Source organism: Nomascus leucogenys, chromosome X (assembly GCF_006542625.1).
Source record: "Nomascus leucogenys isolate Asia chromosome X, Asia_NLE_v1, whole genome shotgun sequence".
Lineage (NCBI taxonomy): Eukaryota > Metazoa > Chordata > Mammalia > Primates > Hylobatidae > Nomascus > Nomascus leucogenys.
The window spans coordinates 118,375,311-118,396,826 of NC_044406.1; the positions used below are offsets into that span (position 1 = coordinate 118,375,311).

At 42.7% G+C, this 21,516-nt stretch overlaps 1 protein-coding gene across 2 annotated transcripts in view; it reads right to left on the minus strand.

Annotated features, from left to right (window-relative positions):
* Nucleotides 1–363: 363 nt before the first annotated feature.
* Nucleotides 364–21,516, minus strand: part of HS6ST2 (heparan sulfate 6-O-sulfotransferase 2) — a 332,806-nt gene continuing 311,653 nt past the window's right edge. For both annotated transcript variants that reach the window (XM_030807294.1, XM_030807293.1), the window contains one exon: nucleotides 364–3,456. In XM_030807294.1, the coding sequence (XP_030663154.1) occupies nucleotides 2,574–3,456 (883 nt within the window). In that variant the 3' untranslated portion in view covers nucleotides 364–2,573. The remainder of the gene's footprint in view (nucleotides 3,457–21,516) is intronic.

Consider the following 21,516-nt stretch of genomic DNA (forward strand, 5'->3'; position numbering starts at 1 on the left):
CATAAAATATACTAACACTAATGATAGCAGACGAGCTAAAAAATAAAGTCTATGCATAAATATCATAATGTTTTAACAAAGTTTATGAACTTGTGTTGGGCCACATTCAAAGCCATCCTGGGCCGCACGTGGCTGGTGGGCTGTGGGTTGGACAAACTTGTATAAAGAACATGGACTCCCAGAAGGAATCACCCCAAATTAAGGCCATTTTAGTGTGAGGGATTAGAATGGGCCATCTAATTTTCATACCTGGCTGCCAAGAGGAAAAAAGGAAATGTCTTGTTGAAAAAAATTCTGTTCTGGTTTGTGAGATCACAATGTCTAGTGGCTGCAAATCTTGAAATTATGAGATTACTCAGAGCCTGTAATTTAAACTTTATTTCATATCTATTGTTAAATTACACAAAATCAGTGAATGGTTTGTAAAGCTACACCAATGGACAGATGTTTGTAGTTGAAATCATGGGATTTACATAATGACAAAAATGTATATTTATAACATCCTCTATATACAATAATCAGTATAGACGGAGAAAATGCACTTAATCTTTGCAAATCATGCACACCACAGCAATAACACAAAATGTTTTTTCTGTAACAAGCCTTTCCACTGCCTCAGGCTTCATCCTGCTTTCCAACAATACCTATCAGTTTTAAAAGCAAACATTTTCAATTAAAACTAAAGAAAATTGAAATACCATCGTGATCTACTAACTATTTTAAAAACACAATTGTACACAAAATATTTTTACTCTAAAACACTGTGACTTCAAGGTGTGGAAAACTTCCTTTCAGTTTTTTAGCTCTCAGGATTTTCAGGACTGCAATACTGTCAGGCAAAACAAAAGCTAGAAATACTGATACAAGCTCAGAGTCAAGAAAATCTATTTTAAACCCAAATATCCAGCTTCTTGTCCAGTTTGTGGCTATATTACTACAGATTAAACACATGAGCAGATTGTACAAGATGTGACTTTATGGCCACACTTCTAAGCATGTCTCTTGTGAAAACATAAATGCCACTTTCAGTCACCTTGTTTGATTTACAGCCAGGAAGTTAGTGTAAGTCCTTGCATAAGTATAGCAAAATCCATAGTAAAATGAAAACTGCCCGGAATCATGATGCTTGATAGCACAGTGGGTTACATACTTCTTTTTATCTTGGTCAGCTTGTAATAGATACCACAGAAGTATTTTTGCATCGACTTACACTACCAAATTACTCTGCTCAACTCATATGTTCCTGATATGTAACCTCACTACAGAACTTTTTACTTTTATTCTTTTCAAAACAAAAACTTCGTAGAAGGGTTTGCCCACATTATCAAGGTGCTATTGAATAACTCTGGCTAGCCTTCCTAATGCTTATTTTATCCTTTTTTTGGCTTTTGTAATTGTCTACAAATCTGTCAACACGAAAAAGAACTAAAGGGCTAGAAATAGTTGGCCCAACTGGAAACATTACAATAGAGATGTACAAAAAGTAAGTAAGAGTTCACATTTTAGGTTAAATTCCATCTGATCAAGAATAACTTCAGCAATATTTTTAGACACATTATCCTGTTCAAGTTTCTTGATTAGGACCTCACTACACAAATATTGATAAAATAATTCTACAGAAAGAAAGTCCTGACTTTAATCCAGGATTATATACCACAATAACTTCAGCAACACACCATTTAGATGATGAAGAAAGATTCTATACATGGGTTAATTTGGAATGAGCACAATTCAGAGAAGCCTTAAAATGAATGAGAAGCAGCGCCAAAATGATTCCAGTGTTGTTGAAATTACAGTGCCCTGAAAGCGCCTGGAAATTAGATCTTTACATTGGTATTTCATTTTGAAAAAAAAAAAAAAAAGGTGTTTTGTTTAATGTGAGATACACCCTGTTTAAAACCTTTAAACAGTAGAAGGTAGAAAAAGTTTAAAATTTTAAACATCTCTTAAATATCAAGATATGAGTCCTGTTCTTGAAAAGCCAATATTTTGACATAAAACTACCCATGTTTGAAGAGGAATTTTTTATTTTCTACAGCTCGGTAAGATTCACCATCAGTTATTATTCTATTTAAATAGATTCCTTGTTAAAATCAGAAGAAAATAAAAGGTTTTATGTTTCATTTTAGTTGCTTTATGTTTATACTTATTCTCACCCCTGGAAAAAATGTTTGATTCCAAGATTGGGTTTTAACAGTGTATCATGAATAATTTAAAGTCCATTTCTTAGCCATGAGTTAAATGGTCACATTTTATGTTTTCATTTTGTCTCCATGACTAATTTAAGAACTTCTTAAAATATCTAAACAGCAATTTCTGGTGAGTCTGGTTTGGCTTTCAGATTTCATAAATAGTCCAACCCCAAAAAGACAATTTAATTCCATATTGAGTTTTGTTTTACCTACGCACAGTATAACACTGAATTGAAAGGCAACTGTAAAGGCAACATCTAAACTTTTTTTTTTAACTTCCCCAGTGAAGGAAGCAGGATGTGTTTGGACACTCATCTTTTAAGCTATGCCATCTTTTCAGTGGCGCTTTGGGAGAAGTATGTACAGGCCTTTTTGAGCCATTTAACGCCATTTCTCTACACTGCCTATGTAGTCGTTGGTGCCATTGCTGGTGTTATCATTCTGCTCCTTGCCTGAGTTCTGCTTCAGGCTTTCCCGGTTCTCCTTCTGGCTCGAACTCTGAGTCAGATTCTGCATCAGATTCTGCGTCAGATTCTGAGTCAGGTTCTGATTGGCATTCGGATTTGGGTTCTGACTCTGATTCGGATTCGGATTCTGGCTCTGGCCCTGACCCTGGCTCTGGAAATGGGTCTGAAGGAGCCTTCCCTTCAGAAATTTGCGTTGTTCCTGACGCTTTCGCCTGGCCTCCTGATGCTCTTTCTGCCTCATAAACTGATACCTCTGCAAAAAGAGGTCTTTGGCATAGCTGTACAACTCCATATCCAGAAAATTCAGTCCCTCAATACGCTTTTGAATTTCCTCATTGATCTCTACACTAGAGGCCCTAGTGGTATTATACTGGGTAAATGGTGAAATAAAGTTCATGTTGAAGGTTTTCTCAAACAGATATTGGGTCTTCCGCTGAAACTCAGTGAGGCCGAAGAACGCCATGTGCTTCAGATTTGATTTGGCACTTTCCAGAAGGACCTTGTTTCTTTGCTTTTCAGGCATGACAGAGAGGTTGTAGCAGCCTACCAGGGTCAGGTCGGAGAGCATGCGCACCTGGCGGTTGTTGGCTAGATTGTAGGGACAGTCCATAAACTCTTTGAGGGGGCAGCCAGACCAGTCATCGCCAGTGTAGCAGCTGGGCAGCTCTTCAGAGGTTGGAGGCCTTCCATCACAGACATGCAGGGATGCTTTCCATGTTGCCCCTCTCTGGACATGCCTCCACTCACTCAAGTACCGGGACACTGGGTCTCGGAGGATGGTGATGTAGTGGAAGTTCCTACGGATGAAGCACAAAAACCAACAGTCAGAGATATGGGTGAAATAAGTGGAGTCATAGAGGTACATGGCATATGTGGTGTTCACTGGCCAAAAAGGAAGGCAAAGCAAAAATGACAGGGATCTGATGGTATTTGTCCTGTAAACTGTACTGCAGTCCCCTCTCTGAGTCTCACTAGCCTAGAGATAGCTAATTTTTTCAACCAATTTGCTGATACTTCAGCTAAAACTGGTACGAAAATGTTAGATTCCAGACATCGACCTTGTCGTGCTTCACTCCTGTTCCCCCTTCCCCTCTTTTTCTCCCTCTCTAACCAAAGACAAAATCTTCCCAATGACACCATTGGCTAACTAGGCAACCACTTCATTTCATGCCCCCCACTCTAAACCATTTAGTGATCATGAAATAGAGACTCAATGGAAGCACATGCTTTATTGGAGTGAAATGGAGTTGACAAGTGGGTTCAAATTCTAATCTTATTAAATATGCAATAGCATTTTTTTCTAATATCCAGTCTAATCTGCATATCTTTATGTTTTTAAAAAACTCATTAAGAGAGTATGATATGATACTCTTGATTCTGGCTATTGTCATATTATGGCTCATACTTATGGAAGTGGAATGTAGAGATAGGCAGAGTAGCCCAGGGCCTCCAGCAATAAACGCTGTGGTTAGTCACTGACTGAAATAGACATGGTAGCTGCCAATGGCATGTATGCAAGCTACCACCTTGGTTTCCACCTTTGCTCATATGATAATATTCCCAGGATAGGAAACTTAACTCTATCAGCAGCTTCAAAATGTCCCTTTTCCTTATGTGCTAAAAGGGCACGTGGATGTCAGCAAGTGTGGAGGCTTTGCTGTATGGCTGTCTTCTCTTTAAGGCTTCAAACAAAGTTCTTTGCTCAAATAGCAGACTAGCAAACATTTAAACCACATGCTAATATACTCACACCATACATGGTAGGCACACGCCCCAGAAACATCAAGTCTGTGATACAATCAGGCATACTCAAGGAGAGAACCGTGTCGTTGTGCTTTTCATGAGAAATGAGTTACCATTCAGGTACAGAAGATGAAGGACGAGGCCACAGAAGGGCATATTGTGGAAGGAAAGCAACAATAAACATTGAATATTAGCATTTAGCGTCTTAAAGGAAACCCGGAGAATGGCTTGCAACTTTTCTGAAATATTCATTCCCATCTGAGGGAGTGGCTGTTCTCTACGCATGCATGAGGAGCCACAGGGAACCTGCTCAGCCACCTGCTTGACTGAATATTGGCTGATGTCCATTGAGGAAACGTTTCTCCCAACTGGGGCTTCCAGCAACTCAGGCATCCTGAAATCTATCTCCTGTGTCTCTATCCTGTACATGGTGCTTGCTCTGCCTGCCATGATCTTCCCTCTTTGGCTGGAAAAATCTACTCATCCTTCAATACCAGTTCAAGTACCACCTCTTCTGTGGAAAAAATGTACCCCACTCTGTGTTGCCAGTTATCATTTCTTCCTCTGTGTTGCCATAGCACTTCCATACTTAGCCTTTGTTAAAATATTTGTTATACTGGGGCTGGGCACGGTGGCTCATGCCTGTGATCCCAGCACTTTGGGAGGCTGAGGTGGGTGGGTTGCTTGAGGTAAGGAGTTTGAGACCAGCCTGGACAACATGGTGAAACCCCATCTGTTAAAAATACAAAAATTAGCCGGGCATGGTTGTGCGCTCCTGTAATCCTAGCTACTCAGGAGGCTGAGGCATGAGAATCACTTGAACCCAGGAGACGGAGGTTGCAGTGAGCTGTGGTTGTGCCACTGCATTTCAGCCTGGGCAATAGAGCGAGACCCTACCTCTCCACCCCACTGCCCTCCCAAAAAATTTGTGATACTGAATTACAATTAATTGTTTATATTTCCACTTAAACTATGTTTTCAAGGACAGGGGCTCTGTCCTATTCTTCTATATAACCCTCATCCCATCCATTCCAGCTTTGTACATTGGCCTTCATCCCTGGCATAAAGCAGAATCTCAGTAACTTCTTTAACTGCTTACTTGATGAACTATCCTGGGGAAGAGGAAGGAGAGCGCTAGGGACATGCCTCATGACATAAAAACTCTGGATAATCTTCCAAGTGCCTTGCAAAAAATCACAGGAAGGTTTTTCTTAAAATAAATCACTTTATATATTTTTTCAGGAAGAAACAAGCATTGGACACAGGAGAAGCATCTGGGAGTGAGTATGGAAAAGGGGCCAAGAGCACTTTCACTTGTCTCACTACTTTCCCTAGGATCTGACCTTGTTGGTGCCACTAAAATTCATTTCTATAAGGAGTCACTGCTAAAGAGTAGCAGCTTTTGTTCTCCAGTAGCCTTTACCAACAAAGATGACTACTAAAGTCCTGGGTTCCCTCCTTCCACTCCTAGCTTTAGTACTCATCCATTCAGTGCATACTTATTGAGCCTTTATGCTAGCCCTGAGGCAACAGTTTAGTGGCAATTAGTCTGATTATTTGGAAAAAAAAAAGAAATTTATTAAGGCCTGTGACACATTTGGATTAACCTTTCAACCAGCTTTTCCAGGCATGCATTGTAATGGGGACTGCTCGGTGTTCTAACCCCCAAAAATGGAGTCACCTTCATGCTTAGCTGGAAGTCCTCTTGCCCTAACTTGTTGTATTGGTTTAAGCCTACAGTGACATCTTCTGGTAAATATTAAGAGTGCACCACAGTGCAAGTCTGCAGCTCTCCTTCCTAAACATTGTTCCTAGCCTTTCAGAGCAAATACATCCCAACCACCAGGGTTAATGACACAATCAATGTTTCATAAGCACCACCCCTACCCCAACATGGATAGAGAGAAGGCAACACAGAGACAGAGTTTCAGAGAGGGTCTCTCATGTTATGGGTGTGTGGATCCAGTATGCATTCAACTTGAAGGTCACCTAGTGCCCTTAAGAAATACGGACAGCCCAACGTAGGCAGCCTCAGTGTCTACACTGTAGGGATTTTCACTGCAGCAGAGAAGTTAGAGGGGCACACACATACACACACTGCTGCCTTGGTGATAACAGCCACCTAGACTCAGATGACAATACCTGCAGAGATTCAGTGAGTGTCAACAGCCCCCTTCTTCCAGGGCAAATAGCCTTGGGGACCCAGAATGCCTCAACTGAAAGCACTTGATGCTGCTTAGAAATATTCCACGTGTAAAAAGAAAGAAAGATAGCTGCTGAAGGGTAGGTGTCCAGTGTCCAGGGGTCTCCTGAATTGCATGGTGTGTTGGAAGTAGGAAGGCAGGTAAAGATAACACCTTAGAGGTTATGTCAGAAAAAGAATCCAGGATGCTCATTGTATCTAAGGAAGAGCTTTTAGGGCAATATCAGAGAAGCACGATGGGGAATGTGGCTGGGATGGGGGGCAAACAGAGACATGGCCAGTTTTCCCTCAGTGGTCAGGTCAGGTCAAGACTTGCTTAGTCTTGGCACCTAATGTGTGCCTGGTACTATGGCAGGCACTGGGGATACAGACAGGGGTAAGACATGGAAACCCGGGGAAAGTGTTTCAATTGTGTGTGCCATGAATGCTTGGAGCAAGTGCAGGGTATGATAAAAAAAACACCTCACACTGATTTCTAACCTAGACTAAAGATAAGACAAGGGTTTCTGCAGCTTTATTTTGAAAAACAAGAATTAGATGAGGCAACTGGACACGGTGGCTCACACCTGTAATTCCAGCACTTTGGGAGGTCAAGGCGGGCAGATCACTTGAACCCAGTAGTTCGAGACCAGCCTGAACAACATGGTGAAACCCTGTCTCTGCAAAAAATAGAAAAATTAGTGGGCGTGGTGGTGCACACCTGTAGTCTCAGCTACTTGGGAGGCTGAGGTGAGAGGATCACTTGAGCCTAGGAGGTAGAAGCTGCAGTGCGCCATGATATCACCACTGCACTCCAGCCTGGGTGACAGAGTGAGACTCCATCTCAAAAAAAAAATATGAGTCAAGGAGAGAGGAAAGGAGTATGAGACAGAAGGATCAGCATGAGCAGACGCACACAGGCATAAACCAGCCTATTATGCAAGAGAAACGTGCATCAAAAAGCCTCCCGGGGAGTGAAGGAGTAGTGGCAGGAATTGAAGATGGAGTGGGAGCCCAGGACCTGGTTGTGAAAGACCACAGATGCCATATTAAAGCATTCAAAGTTAATTCTGCAGGCAACAGAGAGGCTTTGAAGGGCTTTAAGCACGGGAATGACATGATGAGGTCTGTGTTTTAGAAAGGTCATTATGTATATAAAGATGAAATTAATGAAGTTAGTTAGGAGGTCACTGCAGAAGACAAGGCAAAAGAGAAGGAGGAGCAGACTAGAGAAATATTTAGCAGGTAAAAGTGACAAAAGGGATTCAGGGGAGAAAGAGCAGGAGGAATTAAGGATGCCTCCTAGGGCTCTGGAGGAAGGTCTGAGGTGCCTGCGGGACATCTGAGTAGGGTTGAATGAACAGATCTAGCACTCAGTGAGCAACCTGGGCTGAAGATAAGATACGGAGTGGTCAGCACAAAGTGGTAATTTCCAGACCATCATGGTCTATTTAGGGACCTTTTTAAAATTCCACTTGTGTGGCTTCAGATATTCGAAGACAGCATTTACCCCAAGGCTTCTCTTCTTTATGCTAAAAATGGTCTTCAACTATTCTCTATATAGCTTCAAGGCCCCACTATCCTGTTGTCTGCCTGCAAGTGCATTCCACTTTATTGGAACATGGCCCTCTAAGCATGATCTGACAAGCAACAAGAAGGAACAGCCTATCACCTTCCTCATTCTTGACACCATTTCTCTTCATGTGGCCTCAGATCGCATGGACCATTTTGGCAGCCACATCACACCACTGATACACAGTAAGCTCAATTGTTTCATTCTTTCACATATATGCCATGCTGGAACTCAATCTATATTGTCAGGAACTGATGCAGTGTATTTGTGGCCCTGTTTAATCTCTTCTTGATGGAGGAAATCTAAGCCTGTCAAAAGACATCTACATTCTGATTATATCCCCCAATATCTTCACCATACTTTCCTGTTCCTGTTGGCAATGCCTGGCTTCAGGCATTGACCAAAACAGAGTACGATGCAGGTGAGAGCAACTCTCTGATAGTTGCTGGAAATCTTTCTTCAGGTTGACATGAAACTGAAGGGTGCTGCTGAATGGACTGACTTAATTTTAACTGAATGAGGCCAGTTCAGCCCCAGGAAAGTCATACTCCGCCTGTTTCACTTAGTAGTAATTGGACAGGACTTTCTTGTGACCAAATGTATCACCTAGTTAAAATGACAAGGTGTCACATTTTTAAATTGGAGCCATGACTCCCCATTGGGTTACATGGGTTAATTGAATGGCTGATTGGTGCTTCTGTATGCCCATGGTGCCTTTACAGGCACTACACAGTTAAAGGTTTACCACCTTCTTCTGAAGGACAGTTCTCTGGGTGGCCTTGGACCAACACAATACTCCCCTCGTTCTTGCTTGTCATTCTTAAGAATAACTGTAGAATGTGCTGGGAGTGCAGTATCCTGAGATAGGGAGGAACTGCCTGAAACAGCAAGAGCCTTGTTCCAGTCCTTCCTGGAGAATCTAACATCTTGACATAGGGAGGAACTGCCTGGGACAGCCCAGCCTTTGTTCCTCCCTCTCTTGGAAGCAGGATGTCCTTCAAAGCTTTGCTAAACGAGTCACATGGCCCCTGAGGTATATAACTCAGGAAATGCTGCCTTTTGGGGTCCCTCAGCTATGGTGCATGCTTAATCGAGACTCATTCACCCAGGCAGCTTTCTTGAGTCTTGGGAAACCATCTCACAATGGATCCTAGGCTTGCTGCCTATCTGTAAGTAATAAACCCACTTCATGTAACTTGTTGCTTATGAGTGTGTTCTGTCTCACCAAACCCATATAAGTTTATAAACAATGCACAGTGAACCTGCTTTGTGTCTACAAGTTTAGGCCAACTTTTTCCTGTCACTGATAAGCAATTGTCGAAATAATAGCAACAAATGAAAGAGTTGTCCAAGCAAAAAACCAAAGGGCCATCCTTGACTCCTCCTCTAATCTCCCCTCACTACTAAGAGCTAAACATTCCCTTAAGTCCTTTCTAGTTTCTAATAGCTCTGAAATCCATCTTTTGCACCACTGCCTGGGGTCAGGCCTTCATCACTTCTCTACTAAAACACTGCAGTAGCATCCTGTCCTACCCTTCAGGTCTCCAGTCCCATGCTACTTCCACACCCCCAGATGGCACATAACTGACCTGTCATTCCCTAATTAAGCCCTCCCAATGGCTCTCTATCAACTATGACATGAAGGTCAAGCTCCTCCACATGCTACAGACAGCCTTGTGGAACCCGGCAACCACCTTTCTTTCTGTCCAGCCTTCTCAAGTGAGCTCCCTCTATACAAGTCTTTCTCAATTGTGAGTGATCTTCCATCTCCACTCCCCAAACCCCCAACTCTGGGCCACTTGGCAATATCTGGGGATATTTTGGTTGTAACGACTTGGGGAGGGGGTTGGTACTTGCATCTAGTAAGTCAAGTCCAAGGATGCTGCTAAACATCCTATTATGCACAGTCCCCCTACAACAAAGAAATACCCTGCCTCAGATGCCAGTAATGCCAAGGTTGAGAAACCTTGCTCTATACCCTATATGCTGAATTTTCCAAATCAAAGTCCCAGGCAGTGACTCCACAGGTGCTTTGCCTCTGTATATGGAGTGCCCACTCTTTTGAATGGCTTCTATTTATCCTTTGTAAGTTACCTGGCACAGTCTTTCAAAACTCAACTCAAAGACTGTCTCCTCCGCGAAACCTTCCTTGACCTCCCTGGACGGAGTTAAGCACCCCCTTCTCTGCTCCAGACGCCCTGGTGTTCTCCCATTGTAACATGTATCACAATGTGCTGGGATTGTCAAGCGATTTTTCTGCCTCTTCCACTGGACTATGAGCTCTGGGAGGGTAAGAACCATGTATCTATCCTCAGGGCCTAGCACAATGTTTGACATAAAGTAAGCAATTAATAAAAGATTGTCGAATGAATTTCTGCAGGAGAAGCAGCAGAGCTTATGATGAGCAAATAGGAAAATGTGTATCTTATTCTTTGATAAGGAAAAGCCACTAGATGTCACTATGAAATAACAGATATACCATTTTATACCTGTAATGGAACATTTTAAGGAGATGTAGCTGTGAAGGAGATTTAGTTATATTTAGCTGTTGTCCCTGACTTTTTGTGCAGTATCCCAGTTTAAAAGAAGGCTGGAAAGTTTAAGGACGTTAAAAATAACTAAACGGTTAAAAACAAGAATCTTATTTTTTATTCTCCTTTTAATAGACCATTCTGAAATAAGTGCACAAGTTCTAAGTCACAGAATCCTACACTCGTCAGAACAGGAGGAAACCTTTGAGACAGTAAATCATTTAGGTCAAACGCTTCACTTTAAAGGTGGGGATACTGAGGCCCAGAGAGAGACAGGCAAGGACTTGTCCCCAAATCACACCTTGCCAATAGCCCTTGAGAATCAATCTACCTGAGAGAACTATTTCTGGGCTGAAGGCCTATTATTTTAGCAGACCCTCTTTGTGTCTGCTAGTTACCTAGGATGGCACACTCAACCAGGCCTGAAAGAACTCACTAACCCCCATGAAAGGTAAACATTTGGCTGCTCAAAGAGGACACTTTCTTACACCAACTACATAGCCAGGAGCTGGGAGTACTCTGTGCCCGACACTTATACATTAACTCCCAACAATCCTGTGAATCATATATTATTATTCCCTTTTCCAGAATGAAGAAACTGAGACTCAGAGATGATGTAACTCTGGGTCACGCCTCAAGTTAAGTAGGTGTGTTCAGGCTTCAATCCAGGTCTCTCTCACTCTAGAAATGGTATTCTTTCCATCCTGGTGCTAGGGCACAAGCCCAGGACTTCTGATTCTATGAGTAAACTGAAAAAGTGGTTCCTAAAGTGTGAGCCCAGAACAATCAGCATCAGCATCGTTTAGGAACTTGTTAGAAATGCGCACTCTCAGGTCCATTCACTGAATCTGAAACTCAGAGGCTGAGGCTTGCCAATCTGCATTTTGGGAAGCCCACCCAGAAATTCTTATATACACACACTTGAGTTTGAGAATCATTGTCCTAGGCATGTGGCTTCAGAAATCAGAAGTCTCTCAGAAATCCCAGGTAGTATCTAGAGTGTAGACAAGCCAACTGTGCCCCCAAGTGCAAGCCCTATCTTCTCTCTACTCCTTGGAGAAACCCTGGGGGCACCCATTTCCATCAAGGGAAAGTCCAGGGAATGTTGCCTGAGCAAAGTTCTGAGGATCATGCTGTAAACATTTACTTTCCTTTGAGGCTACTGGTTCACGAAAGGCCATGATAAGGTTTTTCCCTGCACTACTCAAAGGGGAAATAAATATCAAAGACAATTTTTAATAGAAGGCGGCCAGAAAACCCGTAGCAGTTAAGGTCATAGGAATGATCAATAAAAAGTTAATTTAAGAAAGGAAATTCTTATCCCAAATCAATAGGAGTGAACATTCTATTATACCTGTAGCATATATATATATATATATAAAAGTTCAGCCTTTGCACATCTTGTTCTTGGAGAAACAATGAGTGGTAGAAAAAGAACTGTGGTTGGTGGTCCTAAGTAAACTCTGCCAATAGTTGCGAGGTTGTATATGGCACTGAGTCATTAATGTTGAAGGTCTGGTCTCCTTCCTCGGCTAATGAAGTCTAAAGCAACCACATGGATCCTCCCATTGCATGTAAATGACTGGGTCAAAGCAAGGAGGAAGGCATTCAAATCAAACAACATTAATATGTGAGCACAAACTAAATAAAAGTACGGTAAATTGAATCAAAGGCAAACATGCTTCTGATGGAGCTGTACCCCTTAAGCCCTGGAGGTGCTGTTTTAAGTACTTTTTCTTGTGTAGCTCATATTAGTAGTCCCCGAATAGGAGTTTAATAAATGCTGTTATAAGCAGTGGCAGCAGTCTCATAAAAGAAGTGTGGGACTTCACAAGGGGACTACTTTGAAGCAGACAGACGTGCCTGTAGATGTGTTGTTTTTGGCACATTTGTCACAACAGTTTTGTGGCTTAGTAGTCATGCTCTACCTAGTGAGAAGAGTGAGCTGTTGCATTTGCAGACAGTGGATTACACAGAGCAGTGTGACACATGACTTCATTTAATTGTCTTCACAACACTAGAAAGACCTAAATGATCTGGATACTGAACCTCTTCCTTTCCCCTTCAAGTTCATGCTGTGGGCTGCTGACTTAGCCAGACTTTCTGGGCTACCCACAGGAGGTGGGGAACAAGGTAAACTCTTGGGAGCACAGTGATCTATGAGGCAAGAAAGACTTATTAGACACAAGATCTACCAGACACAAAACCAAATCTGAAGAGGCTGAAGGTCTTGCACCCACCAAACATGCTATTAGTTCTCCTTGCAGGAGTTTTCTGCTCTTCTTCACACCTCACCCAAAGGAACAGTTCTGTGTATATAAAGTAACACCTTCATTCATTGATTCTTTTCCTCTGATTAACTAAAAGTAAACCCATCTGTGTGTATTGTGGGGCATGCTCAAAGGAGCACAAATGGGCTTTCATTAAACAGAAGGATGTTTTTCTATGCGATTCTTTTTCTTTAACAAAGCAGAAATTTTTTTTTCCTTTGTTGAAAATAAAGAAGATTTCTAATGCCTTTGAATTCAAACTCAAGGTGGAATTCTTCACACAATCAGTCCTGGTGATATTTACTTCTTTTTAAAAGAAATCACTCTCCTCTTTCCCAAAGCCCAGTAGATTTCAAAGTACATAAATCTAAGGGCTTTTGCAAATAGTGAGAAAGCTGAGTTCTTTAACAAGATGTGAAATTCCAAACTTTATGACCCATAGTTGCAGGCCTTTACCCAGAATCCATCCAATTGCTTGGCATCATGAAAAATTTTGTAGGTTACACTGCCTTTCTCCCAATTTTTTGCATTCTAAAATTATTTTGTGAGTCTTAGTTCATTAATAGTCAGTGTATTTTTGAGGTGGAAGAAACTTTTATGAAAAAACCCTACAGCATGCAGATTAGGGGATTGGGGTCCCATGAAGGGATATGATCTGCCCAAGTCACATGGAGACCAGATCTGCCACTGATTAACACACTCAAGCTTCCTGCCTGACTTTCCTTCTAGGAACTCCTCCCTCCCCGTATGGAACTTCTCAGCTTACTGAGTGTTTCTATGTGACATCTTCTGTCAAATTGCCATCCCTTGAGGATTGGCATCTGGAACTGCCAGAGCTAGGGGTTGCTTCTCTTCCTTCTCCCAACCCTGAAACAAGAGTGCACAGAGGGGAAGAATCATAAGCTCCATGCCACAGTGGACGGGAGGAGGTTGGGGAAATTTCTAAGTGTCCCCACTGGGACTACCATGGTTTGCTCTTCAGATAAACATCCCTAGTGCCTCTTGTCCCAGGAATCCATTGCTTTGGTCCTGCCTTTTGATTGACTAGTACATCCACATAAAACCCGGCATGTTTCAGGTCTTAACTAAAAAGTAATAAAACTGGTACTTTCATGACACTCAATCCAGAAACAGGCATGTGCAAAGAGGGTACATAGTGCCCTTTTAGCCCTGGAGGTGAGGGGCTTGGCCTTGGGTTGCAAGACAAATGTTTAATCAATCCATGAACACTGTATCAACTCTGAGTGACCTAGAAGTCGCCATAATTAGAGCTGTAGGCATGGTGAGGAAGTTGCATGTATATGGGTGCCAGCTTTCAAAGGGCTTAGAATTGGAGATATAGGACTACTATTCAGTGGGGGAGGGGGCAGATAGAGGCACAGTATAGTTCAGTGCTAATTGTGTCATACAGGATTAAGTGAGAAATGAGTTGGGAGAAGAGAGTTGACTGTATTATGGTCATCAAGGAAGGCTTCACAGAAGAGGAGGAATATGATGGATTCTGAAGGACAAAAAGGATTTGACTAGGTGCGTCTATGGTGGTGGGGTGGGTGGACGGCATTCTGACATCAGCAAAGAGCAAAACAGACAGGAAACTAATAAATGTTTTGATTTAATGGGTGCCTACAGTATGTCAGACACTAGGCTAGAAGCTTTTTTGGAAAACCTGTCAAATAGGTGTTAATGCCTTCATTTTAGTCACAGTGTATGTCATGAAAAGGGCTTGTTCTAGAGCTGCACTGTCCAATATAGTAGTCATCAGCAACATGTGACTACTGAGCTCTTGCAATGTGGCTAGTCTGAACTAAGAAGTGCTTTAAGTTTTCAAGCATACTAAGATTTCCAAGACTTAGGGGTAGAGAAAATATCTCATGAATTAATTATTATTTATACTGATTACATGTTGAAATAATAATGTGGATATATTGGGTTAAATAAAATATATTATTAAAATTAAAATCCCATTTTTAATGTGGATACTATAAAATTTAAAATTACATAGGTGACTTGCATCATATTTCTTTTTTTGAATTTCAACTTTTATTTCGAATACAGGGGTACATGTGCAGGCCTGTTATATGGATATATTGCATGATGCTGAGGTTTGGGGTATGTATCCCATCACTCAGGTGGTGAGCACAATTCCCAATAGGTAGTTTTTCAACCCACAGCCCCTTCCTCACCCAACCAAGTAGTCCGTGGTGTCTATTGTTCCCCTGTTTGTGTTCATGTGTGCTCAATGTTTAGCTCCCACTTATAAGCGAGAACATGAAATACTTGGATTTTTGTTTTTGTTTGTTTGTTTTTGGAGACGCAGTCTCGCTCTCTCTCCTAGGCTGGAGTGAAGTGGTGCGATCTCAGCTCACTGCAACCTTCACCTCCCAGGTTTAAGTGATTCTCCTGCCTTAGCCTCCCGAGTAGCTGAGATTACAGGCATGCATCACAATGCCCAGCTGATTTTTGTATTTTTAGTAGAGATGAGGTTTCACCATGTTGGCCAGGCTGGTCTCAAACTCCTGACCATCTCAAGTGATCTGCCTGCCTTGACCTCCCAAAGTGTTGGGATTACAGGCATGAGCCACCACACCCAGCAATATTTGGTTTTCTGTTCCTGCATTAATTCACTTACGTTTATTGCCTCCAGGGGCATCCATTGCATTGTATTTCTATTTGACAATGCTGATCTACAGCCAGACTGCCTGTGTTCAAATTCCAGTTCTGGCAGTTACTAGCTGCGTCATCTTGGGCAAATAACTTAACCTCTCTGTGCTTCTACTTTTCTCATTTACAATGCATGAAAACCATAGAGTCTTTATGAAGATAAAATTTGGTATTTATATTTGGTCTTTGTGGCCTCACTGACGGATGTGTCTGAGCCTCCAATGTGTGTGCTCTTACCCACTGGGCTGTTCATTCTCATTTGTGCCTGAGCACAGCCTCAGGAGTCACACTCCAGGAGCACAACCGGCCTGAATGCAGCAGGACATTTGAGTAGGAGGCAGTTGGATATGCTGGGATGTGAAATGAGGGATCCAATTCTGTGTTTTTTGTGGGCCCCTTACAGAACCATAGGGCTGGGATCTGAGCATTTTAGAGCTGAGGGGCCCGGGGGCAGGGGTATAGCTGGCTACCATTTTAGACCATACTTCCTATTCCACAGATCCCGAAACCAGATAGCCAGCTCCCTTTCCACGTCTCTAGATGGTGAGAAATCCAGAGATACACAGAATCATTTCTTTAGGGACCTCCACAGAGAGAAGAAATCAAGTAAGAGGCCTTTTTCACATGATAGGCCGTCAATAAATATTAAGGCAATTTTGAGCTGGTGATAGCCAGTCCCATGCATTCACCTGGGCCTGCTGGACATGTGCTGTCTGGGAGGCAGGTACCCTAACTGTGCTTTGCAGAAATCGTTAGAGGAAACCTAGTCAGGAAAAATGCCTGCTCTCAGCATTGTGCTATTTTCCAGAGCAGCACAGGGGAAAAGCTTTCCCCCTAAATGAAGGCTTCCCTTCTTGAGCCCTGGGTTGATTTTAATGAGCTCTAATATTGCTTCAAGATGCTGAGAGATATGAAGTGCAAACCCTGGCTTTTTCTGGGGGATGTGGGGGAACAGAACTTTTTAACCATTTGAACTGTAAAGAATTGGAGCCATTCAGAATTTCAAGGGCTGGCAGGGTCATGCCTCCTTTCACCTGGGAAAGTTTTTCCTTCAGATATTCAAGCTGCAAAAGGCATAATTACTGAATAACATGGCTGGGCTACATGTGTGGGGAAATAAGCATTATATACAGTAATAGGCACAGCCTTGTTTCTTTACAATGATAATACTGAGTGGTGAAAAAAACTCATCCATCCCCCATCCCACCTCTCTAGCTAAGGAATGTGATGTCACACTGGGGCAAGTACAGGAAGGAGGACTGAAGACATGAAGATCCTGATTGAGCAGAAGGAATTATTTTGAAGGTTATGTTAGTGCTGAAATTGACAAGCATTCTGTAAGTTTTGTGCATCAGAGGTTTCTTTTTCATGGCATAGAGACTTTGGACAACTGTGTTTCCCCTTTAAGGCAAAAAGGAGACCTTCCCTGAAATCAGTGGTCTAGTACTGGGGAGTCAGGGGGCAGTTGCCCTCATCATCCCTTCTCCACGCACAGTGTGTTTCTCTAGATTGCAATTTTACGTCACACTGCAATGTCCTGAATCCTAGAGAAAAGACATTTTTGTCCAAAATGTGACAGAATAGAAAAACGGTATGTGAAATTAGACAGCTATGCATGTTGTAAAATATAAGCCATGGCTCTACTTTGATGAAATCATGAACATTCCATAATTTTTGACAGAATAGAATCTTTTTTTTTTTAAAGTGGCACTTTACAAACCTCATCTTGTGCAAAACGGGATCTTACTTCATTGAAAAGGGGTGGGGCCATTTTACTCATCATGGTTGGGGGCAGTTCAACCAAGGGGGAGCCTGAGAGTGTTCCACACCTCCTTCCATGCACACAATGAGCTCCGGATTACTCTCTTGTTGAGTAAGAGCCATGTCCCATGTGTGGAAACTGGCCACCCGATGAAGGGCAAGGTTCCTGTGAATGGAACCAATGAGAGCCACTCACAGATGAAAGTGACAAACTCATATTTTTCACAGAGTAGATGGTTTGGCAGACCTCTCAGAGGTTACCTGCTCCAATCACTTTAGCAATGAGAATGCTAAAGCCCAGAGGTGAAGGATAGGGACTCATCCAGGGTCATTTGGCCAGTTTATGGCACAGAAGGGACCCAAAACCAAGTCTCTGACTCCTTGTTCACTTTCCTGAATATCATCCTTAAGATGACCAACAAACAGGAATCAGCTTTAGGCAAAGGCAACCCCTCTATTTGGTTGATGTTCACTTATTCTTTACTGCAAGACTTTAAACCCATAAAAAAGTGCTCAAAGTCAATGCTCACATTAAGACAAGATGTCTGACCCCGACTTTCCAACTAAGGCAAATGCTAGAGGGCAGAACCTCCCTGGGATTCTTCAAGTCATCACTTACTGTGAGGACATGTCAATGAGAACAGAGATCTGCTTGCGTGCTGCGTGAGCCACCTACAGAGCTTTCCCTCCTGGCTTGGGCTTTTTTGCCTGGAATTGAGCTTAATTCTCAGAAATAGTGACTCACTGCAAAGTGGATTTAAGGCCAGAGATAATTACTCTAAACGACATTGCCCTTCTCAAAATAGTTTTTCAGAAAAGTCATCTGAAGAAAATTCATTGATATCAGTGCCTGAGAGAAGGAAGGAAGGAAAGAAGGAAGATGGGAAGGAGGGAGGGAGAGAGAAAAGGACAGAAAGAGGGAAGGAAGGGAGGAAGAAAGAGGGAAGGAAGGGAGGAAGAAAGGGGAGGGAGGGAAGGAGGGAAGGACTGAAAAAGGGAAGGTGGGAAGATAGGAGTGAGGGAGGGAGGGCTGATTAATAACAATCAGAAATTTGAAAAGGTTTCCACTGTTTTTATAACGTTAGTTTCTCACTCAATCCTATGAAGTATACAGGACAAGATATAAAATTCCCATTTTACAGATGAGGAAACTGAACCTCAAATAAAGGAGGCAACTTTCCCAAGGATATATAGTTGGTCAGCAATGGGTCTAGGACCAGAGCCCAGGTTTCCTAACTCCCAATTCAGTGTTTCCCCCATGTTTTCTCTGTTGCACATTAAGCCTCAAATAAATGGCTGCATACTCCATTTCTCTTATTTTGTCTTGCAAACCAGGCTAGACATTCCTTAAGAGCCAAACTATTTGATATCTCTCCTGTCTCTCAACACAGGGCCCAGCACCTTACGGGAACTCAGACTGGTGGGTTAATTGATGAGCCTTCTAGCGTGAAGCCTTGAAATCACCCAGGATGCTCCATTTTATCCTCTCCCATCCCACTGCACATCAGTTTCTCCTCCCACCAATCAGAAACAAAGGGCATTGTCCCCTAAACTACACAGGCCCTGAAACAAGTCCCAAAATGACTCCACCTCTGGCTGGTGCAGTGCCTCAGGTCCCCATGTTGGTATTTCCCCAGCCAGGAGAGACTGCTGCATCCACAATACAACTTGTAAGGGTAAAGGAGGCCCCTTCTCCTCCAAATGTTCCCCACTGAGGCCTGAAATCCCACCCTTAGTTACTATTTCTTTGGTCCTTTGTTGTAGCTGCGAGACCTCGGCCCTCCAAGCTTCTCCATTCCTCCTCCTACACCTCCCCCTTCTTCCAGCCTTTCCCCCACTGGACTCTCTCTCTGGGCTTAGTCTGTTCAAAATCTGAGACCTAGAAGGAATGTCATCAGAAAAACTCATTTCGTCAAAGTGTCATGTATTTAGCACCACCAGAAGCATTTCCATTTTAAAGGGGCAGCCCCTAAGGGGCAATGCTATGCCCTCTTATGGTAGAATTTCAGGCAGCAGTAGGGCAAGTTCTATGGGGCAGGAGGTCATCCAAAAATCACAGAATATAGGAGACCAGCTATTGTACACAGGTAAAGGCTGCTTCAATAGTCATAATCAGGAAACCTATTCCTTTCTGCTCAAAGAAAGTAAAGGAATTTAGAATGAGGTCTTTTGGTGACAGTTTTGATCAAACACTTTTTTTCAGAGCCATGAATCGGTCATGAACACACTAAGTTAAAACAAGATTTGATTTCCCCAGGGCTATTTTTGAAGTCCTGTTGTTCCCCATCCCACCTCCTTCCATTTAACATTCATGAGTTAAGGTGTTACTAGAAATGCACGCAGGGAGAACACGTCGACCTTCACCTTCTACGTGGTGGAAAGAATGTGCTGACAGTTGAAATATGGGCAGGTACATTTTTGGGAGACTGGCATTGCTGCATTTCAGCACACCAAGCACAGTTCAGGTGATGAGCGGGTCATCTTTGAGGTTTTTAAATAATCAGAAGTATTTATATTTCTCAGTTCATTTTCAAGGATTAAAGAGCTATTATTCCAAATCTTTTGAAAGGAACAGCACCCTCTTTCTCTTCTACTTCTAAAAAGTTCTTTATAGCAAATATATATTTATTTTTAACAAAGCACATCTTCTTCCTCATAGAGCCTTACAACATGACTGAGAAATAGACAGTTCCAGTCCATTTCATAGACACTGATATTAGTGCACAGAGAGGTGAAAGGTCACACAGCCAGTAAGTCATCAAGTTACATATGTTTTAAACCCAAGTCTAGATATCCACTCTCATTTTGCTACCCCATGCCACTTTGTTCATTTTATTTTAAAAGGTATTTTGCATGACAGCAAAGAGCTTTCTGCAACACCATAATGGGACAGGCAACCAGGGCCAGCCTTGTGAGGTGGCATAAGTTCAGGAGTGCTGGGAAGCACAGCCCCTCCCCAACACAGTTGGCCAGAAATCTATAAATGTAAAGTTTATTCCTTTGGTTTAAGAATCTGCCTCCTGTGAATAGGGGACGATAGGAGATAAGGAGTACAGGGTCAAAAGCAATGAAGACTTATCAGTCATTTGCATGGGGGAGGGACTAAATGACCTCTAAGATATCCCTCCTGCTAGGTGTGGTGGCGTGTGCCTGTAGTCCCTGATACTTGGGACGCTGAAGTGGGAGGACTACTTGAGCCCAGGAGGTTGAGGCTGCAGTGAGCCATGATAGCAGCTCTGCACTCTAGTCTGAATAACAGAGCAAGACCCTGTCTCTTAAAAAAAAAAAATAGTCATGTGTCCAAATTCAGGACAAGAAGACAGGCCTCAACTCTAAGTGTACCTGGAGCTCACAGAAGGAAAAGAGCAAGGCCATCTAGTTGGAACCCCATGCAATGTAAGAGCCTTTCAGTGGTGCCCAGCAGGCAGTCAAGGAAGACTACTGGTGGTGACGAGAGTGTATTAGTCCATTCCCATGCTGCTGATAAAGACATACCTGAGACTGGGTAATTTATAAAGAAAAGAGGTTTAATGGACTCACAGTTCCACATGTCTGAGGAGACCTCACAGTCATGGCGGAAAGCAAAGGAGGAGCAAAGGCATGTTTTACATGGCAGCAGGCAAGACAGTGTGTGCAGGGGGACTGCCCTTTATAAAAACCATCAGATCTTGTGAGATTTATTCACTATCACAAGAACAGCATGGAAAACCCACCCCTGTGATTCAATTACCTCCTGCCGGGTCCCTCCCATGACACATGGGGATTTTGGGAGCTATAATTCAAGATGAGATTTGAGTGGGGACACAGCCAAACCATATCAGAGTGCCCATACGGACAGGACTGAGATCATAGAAGTGAGGAGAGAGAACATCTCCATCTGCCTTTCCCCTCAGTTTCCTTCCTCTCTCAGTCTCCTCCACGTCCCACCTCATGCTGTGTGAATCCCCTCTTCTTTTTCAGTGACTTCCTCCTCCTCCTGGTTGTTTTGCCATTCTCTCTTCATCTTTTTTTCCTGTCCTGACGCCATAACTCCCCTTTCTCTCCTTCTATCTTCTCCACCCCTCTAGCCTCTATGTCCCCTCATTGTATTCTGATGAGTCCTCTGCTCCACTGTCTCTCAGTTTCCCTTGTCAGTG